Here is a 12,500-nt window from a genome sequence, read left to right on the forward strand (position 1 = left end):
TTATTCTGAGGTCCTTTACTCTGAGGCTGTTTACTCTAAGGCTGTTTACTCTGAGGTCCTTTACTCTGAGGCTGTTTACTCTAAGGCTGTTTACTCTGAGGTCCTTTACTCTGATGTCCTTTAATCTGAGGCTGTTTACTCTGAGGCTGTTTACACTAAGGTCCTTTACTCTAAGGCTGTTTACTCTGAGGTCCTTTACTCTGAGGCTGTTTACTCTATGCCTGTTTACTCTGAGGTCCTTTACTCTGAGGCTGTTTACTCTGAGGTCCTTTACTCTAAGGCTGTTTACTCTGAGGTCTTTTACTCTAAGGCTGTTTACTCTGAGGTCCTTTACTCTGAGGTCCTTTACTCTAAGGCTGTTGACTCTGAGGTCCTTTACTCTAAGGCTGTTTACTCTGAGGTCCTTTACTCTGAGGTCCTTTACTCTGAGGCTGTTTACTCTAAGGCTGTTTACTCTGAGGTCCTTTACTCTGAGGCTGTTTACTCTGAGGTGATTTACTCTGAGGCTGTTTACTCTGAGGTCCTATACTCTAAGGTCCTTTACTCTAAGGCTGTTTACTCTGAGGTCCTTTACTCTAAGGCTGTTTACTCTGAGGTCCTTTACTCTGAGGCTGTTTACTCTAAGGTCCTTTCTCTTATTCTCAGAGAGATGTCTCTGCAGCCCTATCCTTTCTGTTCTCATTCTTCTCTCTCCCTCCCTCCCCTTTCTCCAGTTCCAGAACCCGTATGCGTACTCCCCTCCGTTCCGTTTTGGGACGGTCCCCAACGGTTCGACGGAGAGGAACATCAGGAAGAATTACCCTAACATGCACGAGTACCTGTCCAAGTACCACCAGACAGGGGTTCAGGACGCTCTGGTCAGCCTGAAGACGGGGTAGGGAGCCTGGGCACGGCGGGGGAGGGGCGAGGGCCCCTCTGTGGGTCTCACTCACCTATCTCTGGTCTGGATGTCTCATCATATGAGGGGCTGAATGTCTCTCATCGTGTGTGTCTGTTCTCGCTCTCTGCGTCGGTATGTCTGTGTGTTTGTGTGTGTGTGTGTTTTTGGTGTGTGTTGCTGCACTCTGGCTATAGACTGTCTGTGTGTGTGGGGGGGTGTATTAAACAATCAATGGATGACTCACAACCAATAGAGGGAGTACCCATCTCCCTAACCCAGTTAGTGTTGTGTGTGTGTGTGTGTGTGAGAGTGTGTGTGTGTGTGTGTGTTTCATTGATGACCAAGGCAGCAGAATGAATGAAAAAGCTAACTAGGAGTAGCAGCACTATTTAACACTGGTCTGTATAAAGGAGAGGAGACAGAGAGTGTGTGTGTGTGTGTGTGTGTGTGTGTGTGTGTGTGTGTGTGTGTGTGTGTGTGTGTGTGTGTGAGAGAGAGAGAGCTATTTGAATGGTTATCACACAGTGGGAGATGGAGGAGTATTGAGGTCATATTGGAGGAATGAGGAGAGGAGGGGAGGAGGGGAGAAGGGGAGTAGGGGAGGAGGGGAGAAGGGGAGGAGGGGAGAGGAGGGGAGAAGGGGAGTAGGGGAGGAGGGGAGAAGGGGGAGGAGGGGAGAAGGGGTGGAGGGGGAGAAGGGGAGGAGGGGTGGAGGGGAGAAGGGGAGGAGGGGAGGAGGGGAGAAGGGGAGGAGGGGGAGGGGAGGGGAGAAGGGGAGGAGGGGTGGAGGGGAGAAGGGGAGGAGGGGGAGAAGGGGAGGAGGGGAGGAGGGGAGAAGGGGAGGAGGGGGGGAGGGGAGAAGGGGAGGAGGGGGGTGGAGGGGGAGAAGGGGAGGAGGGGAGAAGGGGAGAGGGGAGAAGGGGAGGAGGGGAGAAGGGGTGGAGGGGAGAAGGGGTGGAGGGGAGAAGGGGAGAAAGGAGGAGGGGTGGAGGGGAGAAGGGGAGGAGGGGTGGAGGGGAGAAGGGGAGGAGGGGAGAAGGGGAGGAGGGGAGAAGGGGTGGAGGGGAGGAGGGGAGGAGGGGAGAAGGGGTGGAGGGGAGGAGGGGAGAAGGGGAGGAGGGGTGGAGGGGAGAAGGGGAGGAGGGGTGGAGGGGAGAAGGGGAGTAGGGGAGGAGGGGAGAAGGGGAGGAGGGGAGGAGGGGAGAAGGGGAGGAGGGGTGGAGGGGAGAAGGGGAGGGAGGGAGGAGGGAGGGGAGGAGGGGAGAAGGGGAGGAGGGGAGAGGGGAGAAGGGGAGTAGGGGGAGGAGGGGAGAAGGGGAGTAGGGGAGGAGGGGAGAAGGGGAGTAGGGGGGAGGAGGGAGAGAGGGAGGGGAGGAGGGGGGGAGGGAGAAGGGGAGGAGGGGAGAAGGGGAGGAGGGGAGGAGGGGTGGAGGGAGAAGGGGGAGGAGGGGAGAAGGGGAGGAGGGGAGAAGGGGAGAAGGGGAGTAGGGGGGAGAAAGGGGGAGAGAGAAGATAGAAGAGGAAAAGGAAGTAGAAATGAAAAACTAGAAGAGGAGGGATGGTGATGGTGGTGACATGGGGAGAGCTTGTTTTTGATTGGTTAATGAATGGTCAATAGAATATTTGATTGATTAATAGCAAGGGAATGCAACTATTTGATTGGTTAATTACTGGGAATATAATCCATTAGAGACGTTTACCCAGGAGAGAGAACCCCTTGAAGAGATGGAGAGGGAAGGAATAGAAGAAAGAGGGAGAGAAGTTTGGGGCTGCATCTAGAGGTGTCACTACAGACCCTGGTTGATGGAGGAGAGACAGATAAAAGGTGGAGAGACAGAGAGAGGGAGGAGAGAGAGGGAGGAGAGACAGAGAGAGGGAGGAGAGACTGAGTTGGGAGGAGGAAGAGAGAGCATGGAGAAAGCGAGAGGGTGGAAGACGGAGAGGGTGGAGAGACAGGAGAGAGAGGGTGTTAAATATTGTGCTTTTATTGGCTGAGGAGATGCTTTGTTGTTTCTCTGCTCAGATATCTAAGATGCACATACACACACGCACACACACACACACACCCACACACACACACACACACACACACACACACACACACACACACACACACACACACACACACACACACACACACACACACACACACACACACACACACACACACACACACCCTTAGTTAACCGTATTAGAGTTAAACGATGGACTGTGTACCAGTTGACATTCAGTGAATGCCAGACAGTGGCTTGCTATTAGAAAAGTGTGTGTTTGTGTGTTTGTGTGTGTGTGTGTGTGTGTGTGTGTGTGTGTGTGTGTGTGTGTGTGTGTGTGTGTGTGTGTGTGTGTGTGTGTGTGTGTGTGTGTGTGAATTTCATCTAGCCGGGAGAGTGTTTTGGTCCAGAAGGGTTTGAAAAATTAAAGAGTTCCTGTTTCTCCTTCGCTTTCTATCTCTGTCTCTCTCTCTCTCTCTCTCTCTATCTCTGTCTCTCTCTCTCTCTCTCTCTCTCTCTCGGTTTTGTCTCTCTCTCTGGTTTCTGTCTCTCTGTCTCTCTCTCTCTGTCTCTCTGTCTCTCTCTCTCTGTCACTCTCTCTCTCTGTCTCTCTCTCTCTCTCTCCCTCTCTCTCTCTCTCTGTCTCTGTCTCTGTCTCTCTCTCTCTGTCTTGTCTCTGTTATCTCTCTCTCTGTCTCTGTCTCTCTCTCTCTCTCTCTTTGTCTCTGTCCTCTCTCTGTCTTCTCTCCCTTTGTCTCTGTCTCTGTTTATCTCTCCCTGTCTCTCTGTGTCTCTCTCTGTCTTGTCTCTCTCTCTGTGTCTCTCTGTGTCTCTCTCTTTGTCTCTGTCTCTCTCTCTCTTTATCTCTCTCTCTCACTCTCTCTGTTACTCTCTCTCTCTGTCACTCTCTCTCGCTCTCTGTTTCTCTCTGCGTCTCTATATGTTTCTCTCTGTCTTCTTTCTGTCCTTCTCAGTAAACTGGATGCCTTCATCTACGATGCTGCTGTGTTGAACTATGCAGCGGGTCGAGACGAGGGCTGTAAGCTGGTCACCATCGGCAGTGGGTACATCTTCGCCACCACCGGCTACGGCATCGCTCTGCATAAAGGGTCCTACTGGAAACGCCAGGTGGACCTGGCTATACTGGCTATTATAGGAGACGGTGAGACACACACACACACACACACACACACACACACACACACACACACACACACACACACACACACACACACACACACACACACACACACACACACACACACACACACACACACACACACACAGTATCTTTCTCTCTCTCTCTCTCTCAATTCAATTCAATTTCAATTCAAGGGCTTTATTGGGAAACATGTGTTAACTTCTTGGATATAGGGGCGCTATTTTAATTTTTGGATAAAAAACGTTCCCGTTTTAAACAAGATATTTTGTCACGAAAAGATGCTTGACTATGCATATAATTGACAGCTTTGGAAAGAAAACACTCTGAAGTTTCCAAAACTGCAAAGATATTGTCTGTGAGTAACAGCAACAGAACTGATGTTACAGAAAAAACCCAGATAAAAATCCAATCAGGAAGTGCCACATTTTTGAAACCGCCTCATGACTCCTTATATGGCTGTGGAGGAGCTAGGAGTCAGCTTACCTTTTCCACGTTTTCCCCAAGGTGTCTGCAGCATTGTGACGTATTTGTATCATTGGAAGATTGACCATAAGAGACTACATTTACCAGGTGGTCGCTTGGTGTCCTCCGTCGCAATTATTGCGTAATCTCCAGCTGCAGTATTTTTTCGTTTGCTTCTGATGAGAAACCGACTGCCACAAATAATTGATGAGAAACCGAAATAATTTACTGATAGATTATCGAATAGATATGTGAAAAACACCTTGAGGATTGAGTCTAAACAACGTTTGCCATGTTTCTGTCAATATTATGGAGCTAATTTGGAAAAAAAGTTTGGCGTTGTAGTGGGGGTTTTTCTTAGCCAAACGGGATGAACAAAACGTAGCTATTTCTCCTACACAAATAATCTTTTTGGAAAAAATGAACATTTGCTATCTAACTGAGAGTCTCGTCATTGAAAACATCCGAAGTTCTTCAAAGGTAAATGATTTTATTTGAATGCTTTTCTTGTTTTTGTGAAAATGTTGCCTGCTGAATGCTAGGCTTAATGCTATGCTAACAATACTCTTACACAAATGCTTGTGTAGCTATGGTTGAAAAGCATTTTTAGAAAATCTGAAATGACAGTGGTAGGCTTGATTACCAACAACGACGAGACGGCCTAACGTCAACAAAACTAAGGAGATGATTGTGGACTTCAGGAAACAGTAGAGGGAACACCCCCTATCCAGATCGATGGGACATTAGTGGAGAGGGTAGTAAGTTATAAGTTCCTCAGCGTACACATCACAGACAAACTGAATTGGTCCACCCACACAGACAGCATTGTGAAGAAGGCGCAGCAGCGCCTCTTCAACCTCAGGAGGCTGAAGAAATTCGGCTTGTCACCAAAAGCACTCACAAACTTCTACAGATGCACAATCGAGAGCATCCTGTCGGGCTGTATCACCGCCTGGTACGGCAACTGCTCCGCCCACAACCGTAAGGCTCTCCAGAGGGTAGTGAGTTCTGCACAACGCATCACCGGGGGCAAACTACCTGCCCTCCAGGACACCTACACCACCCGATGTCACAGGAAGGCAATAAAGATCATCAAGGACATCAACCACCCGAGCCACTGCCTGTTCACCCCGCTATCATCCAGAAGGCGAGGTCAGTACAGGTGCATCAAAGCTGTGACCGAGAGACTGAAAACAGCTTCTATCTCAAGGCCATCAGACTGTTAAACAGCCACCACTAACATTGAGTGGCTGCTTCCAACACACTGACAATGACACTGACTCAACTCCAGCCACTTTAATAATGGGAATTGATGGGAATTGATGTAAATATAACACTAGCCACTTTAAACAATGCTACTTAATATAATGTTTACATACCCTACATTATTCATCTCATATGTATATGTATATGTATATACTGTACTCTATATCATCTACTGCATCCTTATGTAATACATGTATCACTAGCCACTTTAACTATGCCACTTTGTTTACATACTTATCTCATATGTATATACTGTACTCGATACCATCTACTGTATCTTGCCTATGCTGCTCTGTACCATCACTCATTCATATATCCTTATGTACATATTCTTTATCCCCTTACACTGTGTATAAGACAGTAGTTTTGGAATTGTTAGTTAGATTACTTGTTGGTTATTACTGCATTGTCGGAACTAGAAGCACAAGCATTTCACTACACTCGCATTAACATCTGCTAACCATGTGTATGTGACAAATAAAATTTGATTTGATTGAATTTGATTTGATTTGTTAACAAAAGGCTAAGCTTTGATTTGATTTGCTTGTAGCTTTGGTTGAAAAGCATATTTTGAAAATCTGAGATGACAGTGTTGTTAACAAAAGGCTAAGCTTGTGTTTCAATATATAATATAAATATATATATTTATTTCATTTCAATTGCGATTTTCATGAATAGGAAACGCTGTAATGAGGCTTTGGAGTCGCAAGAAGTTAACAAGGGCTTTATTCAATTCATGCTTTATTGGCAAACATGTGTTAACATTGCCAAAGCAAGTGAGGTAGATAACATATTAAGTGAATATATAAAGTGTAAATAATCAATAAAAATTAACAGTAAACATCACACATACAGAAGGTTCAATACAATAAAGACACTACAAATGTCATATTATATATATATACAGTGTTCTAACAATGTACAAATGGTTAAAGGACACAAGATAAAATAAATAAGCATAAATATGGGTTGTATTTACAATGGTGTTTGTTCTTCACTGGTTGCCCTTTTCTCGTGGCAACAGGTCACACATCTTACTGCTGTGATGGCACACTGTGGAATTTCACCCAGTAGATATGGGAGTTTATCAAAATTGGATTTGTTTTCGAATTTACTTTTGAATTCTTTGTGGATCTGTGTAATCTGAGGGAAATATGTCTCTCTAATATGGTCATACATTGGGCAGGAGGTTAGGAAGTGCAACTCAGTTTCCACCTCATTTTGTGGGCAGTGAGCACATAGCCTGTCTCCTCTCTCTCAAGTGGCTTTATTGGCATGGGAAACATGTGTTAATTAACATTGCCAAAAGCAATTGAGGTAGATCATATACAAAAAAGTGAAATAAACAATACAAATTATCAGTAAACACATACAGAAGTTTCTCTCTCTCTCTCACTCACAGAATAATTTCAAAAAGAATTTAGAACATTACAAAAAAGAATTTAGAACATTTCAAAAAGAATTTAGAACATTACAAAAAAGAATTTAGAACATTACAAAAAGAATTTAGAACATTACAAAAAAGAATTTAGAACATTTCAAAAAAGAATTTAGAACATTACAAAAAGAATTTAGAACATTTCAAAAAGAATTTAGAACATTTCAAAAAGAATTTAGAACATTACAAAAAGAATTTAGAACATTACAAATGTCTATATATCTAAAAAAATAAGTCATGTAATGTATATATATGCAGTGTTGTAACGATGGATCTAATTGTGTTGCTGTCCTGGGGCTCTGTAGGGTCTGTTTGTGTTTGCTTTCTTCTCACTGCAGACTGTTCTAGCGCCAAATCATTGATATAGACATTGAAGAGGGTGGGGCTTAAGCTGCATCCCTGTCTCACCCCACGGCCTTGTGGGAAGAAATTTGTGTGTGATTTTTGCCTATTTTAACCTTTAACCACACTTGTTGTTTGTGTACATGGATTTTATCATGTCGTATGTTTTACCCCGACACCACTTTCCATCAGTTTGTACAGCAGACCCTCATGCCAGATTGAGTCAAAGGCTTTTACCCCCAACACCACTTTCCATCAGTTTGTATAGCAGACTCTCATGCCAGATTGAGTCAAAGGCTTTTACCCCCAACACCACTTTCCATCAGTTTGTATAGCAGACCCTCAGGCCAGATTGAGTCAAAGGCTTTTACCCCCAACACCACTTTCCATCAGTTTGTATAGCAGACCCTCAGGCCAGATTGAGTCGAACTTTACCCCAACACCAACTCCATCAGTTTGTATAGCAGACCCTCAGGCCAGATTGAGTGCTTTTACCCCCAACACCACTTTCCATCAGTTTGTATAGCAGACCCTCAGGCCAGATTGAGTTTTTTGAGATCAACAAAGCATGAGAAGACTTTGCCTTTGTTTTGGTTTGTTTGGTTGTCAATTAGGTGTGCAGGGTGAATACATGGTCTGTTGTACGCTAATTTGGTAAAAAGCCAATTTGACATTTGCTCAGTACGTTGTTTTCATTGAGGAAATGTATGAGTCTGCTGTTAATGATAATGCAGAGGAATTTTCCCAAGGTTGCTGTTGACACACGGTAGTTATTGGGCTCAAATGTGTCTCTCTCTCTCTCTCTCTCTCACACACACACACAAACACACAAACACACACACACACACACACACACACACACACACACACACACACACACACACACACACACACACACACACACACAGTACCCCATGGTCTGCATCACAAAGGGAACGCTGTGAATATGTAGAAACCTTTGATGTAGAGTCAGCTGTAAACATGGGAGGTCTGTCTGTTTCTGTGTGTGTTTCCGTGTGTGTGTGTGTGTGTGTGTGTGTGTGTGTGTAAGTCATTATAATGTATAAATTGTAATGTATTCTTCTCTGATCCAGCCTGTATGTGACTCCCAGCTGCTTCACTCACAACAAGTCACCATCACATTACACACTGTGGTATATCTACTGAACATTATGAATGTTAGGAGGAGGAGGAGGAGGACACACTGTGGTATATCTACTGAACAGTATGTATGTTAGAGGAGGAGGAGGTAGAGGAGGTAGAGGAGGAGGAAGAGGACGAGGAGGAGGAGGAGGGGAGGAAGAGGAGGTAGAGGAGGAGGAGTGGGAAGGGGAGGAGGAGTGGGAGGCAGAGGAGGAGGAGGGGAGGAGGAGGAGGATGAGTGGGAGGAGGAGGAGAAGGGGAGGAGGAGGAAGAGGACATAGAGGAGGAGGAGTGGGAAGAGGAGATTAAGGAGGAGGTGGAGATAGAGAAGGAGGAGATAGAGGAGGAGATAGAGTAGGAGGAGGAGATAGAGGTGGAGATGGTGGAGATAGAGGAGATGGAGGAGGAGGAGATAGAGGAAGAGATAGAGGAAGAGATAGAGGAGGAGGAGATAGAGGAGGAGATGGAGGAGGAGATGGAGGAGGAGATAGAGGAGGAGGAGGAGATAGAGGCGGAGATGGAGGAGGAGATAGAGGAGGAGGAGGAGATAGAGGGGGGGAGATAGAGGAGGGGGGAGATAGAAATGGTGGAGATAGAGGGGGAGGTGGAGATTGTGGAGGAAGGGGAGATAGAGGAGGAGGTGGATGTGGAGATTGTGGAGGAAGGGGAGATAGAGGAGGAGGCAGAGATAGAGGAGGAGATGGAGGAGGAGGGGGAGATAGAGATGGAGGAGATAGAGGAGGATGTAGAGAGAGGAGGAGATAGAGATAGAGGAGGTGATGGAGGAGGAGGGGGAGGTGGAGATAGTGGAGGAGGAGGCAGAGATAGAGGAGGAGTTGGAGGGGGAGGTGGAGATTAGAGGAGGAGGGGGAGGTTGAGATTGTGGAGGAAGAGGAGATGGAGGAGGAGCTAGAGATAGAGAAGGAGATAGAGGAGGAGATGGAAGGAGGAGGTAGAGGAGGAGATGGAGGAGGAGGTAGAGGACGAGGTAGAGAAGGAGATGGAGGGGGAGGTGGAGATAGAGGAGGAGATGGAGGTGGAGATAGTGGAGGAGGAGGAGATAGAGGAGGAGGGGGAGGTGGAGATAGAGGAGGAGATTGGGGAGGAGGGGGGAGGTGGAGATAGTGGAGGAAGAGGAGAGAGTGGAGATTGTGGAGGAAGAGGAGATAGAGGAGGAGATGGAGGAGGAGGGGGAGGTGGGAGATTGTGGAGGAAGAGGAGATAGAGGAGGAGATGGAGGAGGAGGGGGAGGTGGAGATTGTAGAGGAAGGGGAGATAGAGGTACAACCCAAAGGACATCCAGCCAACTTGACACAACTTTGTGATACATTGAGTCAACATGGGCCAGCATCCCTGTGGAACGCTTTCACACTTTGTAGAGTTCATGAGCTGAACAATTGAGGCTAGAGAGAGAGAGAAACAGAGAGACATATGAAGAGAAGATAGAGAAACAGAGACAGAGAGAGAGAGAAGAGAGAGAGAAGAGAGAGAGAGAGCAGATTGAGAGAAGAGAGAGAGAGAGAAGAGAGAGAAACAGAGAGAGAGAAGAGAGAGAGAGACAGAGAGAGAAGATAGAGAGAGACAGAGAGGGAGAGAAGAGAGAGAGACAGAGAGATTGAGAGAAGAGAGAAGATTGAGAGAAGAGAGAGAGATAGAGAGAGAGAAAGAGAGAGAAGAGAGAGAAACAGAGAGAGATAAGAGAGAGAGAGAGAAGAGAGAGAAACAGAGAGAGAGAGAAGAGAGAGAGAGAGAGAGAGACAGATAGAGAGAAACAGAGAGAGAGAAGAGAGAGAGAGAGAAGAGAGAGAAACAGAGAGAGAGAAGAGAGAGAGAGACAGAGAGAGAAGAGAGAGAGAGACAGAGAGAGAAGATAGAGAGAGAAACAGAGAGAGAGAAGAGAGAGAGAGAGAAGAGAGAAACAGAGAGAGAGAGAAGAGAGAGAGAGAGAAGAGAGAGAAACAGAGAGAGAGAAGAGAGAGAGAGACAGAGAGAGAGAAGAGAGAGAGAGACAGAGAGAGAAGATAGAGAGAGACAGAGAGAGAAGAGAGAGAGAGACAGAGAGAGAAGATAGAGAGAGAGAGAGAGACAGAGAGAGAAAAGAGAGAGAGAAGAGAGAGAGAGAGCAGATTGAGAGAAGAGAGAGAGAGAGAAGAGAGAGAAACAGAGAGAGAGAAGAGAGAGAGAGAGAAGAGAGAGAAACAGAGAGAGAGAAGAGAGAGAGAGACAGAGAGAGAAGATAGAGAGAGATATCTGCTCTGCTTAAGAAAGCAGGCGTCTCAGTAAGGGACAGTGAGATCTCTCCTTAGAGAACCTGTCTTAGCACTTCTGTAAAATGAGGAACATATAAATGAAGCCCTCTGGGCACTTTGACGTTGTCCCACTATTGAATCCTATTCCCTAATTAGTCCACTAATTAGTCCACTAGGCCCTTGTCTAAAGTAGTGTACTATATAGGGAATAGGGCTGTAGTATAAAGTAGTGCACTATATAGGGCTGTAGTATAAAGTAGTGTACTAGGAATAGGGCTGTAGTATAAAGTACTATATAGGGCTGTAGTGTAAAGTAGTGTACTATATAGGGAATAGGGCTGTAGTATAAAGTAGTGTACTGTATAGGGAATAGGGCTGTAGTATAAAGTAGTGCACTATATAGGGAATAGGGCTGTAGTATAAAGTAGTGTACTATATAGGGAATAGGGCTGTAGTATGTAGTGCACTATATAGGGAATATATAAAGTAGTGTACTATATAGGGCTGTAGTATAAAGTAGTGCACTATATAGGAATAGGGCTGTAGTATAAAGTAGTGTACTGTATATAGGGAATAGGGCTGTAGTATAAAGTAGTGTACTATATAGGGAATAGGGCTGTAGTATAAAGTAGTGTACTATATAGGGCTGTAGTGTAAAGTAGTGTACTATATAGGAATAGGGCTGTAGTATAAGGTAGTGCACTATATAGGGCTGTAGTATAAAGTAGTGCACTATATAGGGAATAGGGCTGTAGTATAAAGTAGTGCATTATATAGGGAATAGGGCTGTAGTATAAAGTAGTGCACTATATAGGGAATAGGGCTGTAGTATAAAGTAGTGCACTATATAGGGAATAGGGAACATTTGGGACAGATCCTTCATTCTCCGTCCTGTGTGTATAATGTGGTTTGTGATGTCAAATGTTTCTGCAACGCTTGAGGTAACACACACACACACACACACACACACACACACACACACACACACACACACACACACACACACACACACACACACACACACACACACACACACAAAACACACACACACACACACACGGCGTACTCAAGCTGAATGACAGTTATACCATTACATTAATGGGACCTTAAATGTCAGAGAGAGGAGGAGGAGGAGGAAGAGGAAAAGGAGGAGGAGGAGGAAGAGAAGGAGGAGGAGGAGGAAGAGGAGGAGGAGGAGGAAGAAGAGGAGGGGGAGGAGGAGGAAGAGGAGGAGGACGAGACAATAAAGTGAATGATATTTTTATTTCTCTCCCTCACTTTTTTTACTGCTCTCTGACTCTCTCTCTCTCTCTCTCTCTCTCTCTCTCTCATCATCTGCCTCTCTCTCTGCCTCTCTCTCCTCTCTCTATCTATCTCCCTCTCTCTCCCCTCGCTTCCTCCTCTTTCTCGCCTGTCTCTCTGTCCATCTCTCTCTCTTCTCTCCCATCATCTGCCTCTCTCTCTCTCTCTTTCTCTCATCTCTCTCCTCTCACTCTCTCCTTCCCCTCTCTTTCTCCCCTATCCCTTCCTCCCTGTCTCTTCCTCTCCTCTCTCCTCTCTCCAT

General features: G+C 45.9%; 1 protein-coding gene across 1 annotated transcript in view; it reads left to right on the forward strand.

Annotated features, from left to right (window-relative positions):
* Positions 1 to 12,500, forward strand: part of LOC121844576 (glutamate receptor ionotropic, NMDA 2A-like) — a 75,903-nt gene that overhangs the window by 57,015 nt on the left and 6,388 nt on the right. Inside the window, exons 7-8 of the mRNA XM_042314844.1 lie at positions 714 to 874; positions 3,849 to 4,036. Coding sequence (XP_042170778.1) covers positions 714 to 874; positions 3,849 to 4,036 — 349 coding nt within the window. The remainder of the gene's footprint in view (positions 1 to 713; positions 875 to 3,848; positions 4,037 to 12,500) is intronic.

This window comes from Oncorhynchus tshawytscha, unplaced genomic scaffold, assembly GCF_018296145.1.
Source record: "Oncorhynchus tshawytscha isolate Ot180627B unplaced genomic scaffold, Otsh_v2.0 Un_contig_6050_pilon_pilon, whole genome shotgun sequence".
Lineage (NCBI taxonomy): Eukaryota > Metazoa > Chordata > Actinopteri > Salmoniformes > Salmonidae > Oncorhynchus > Oncorhynchus tshawytscha.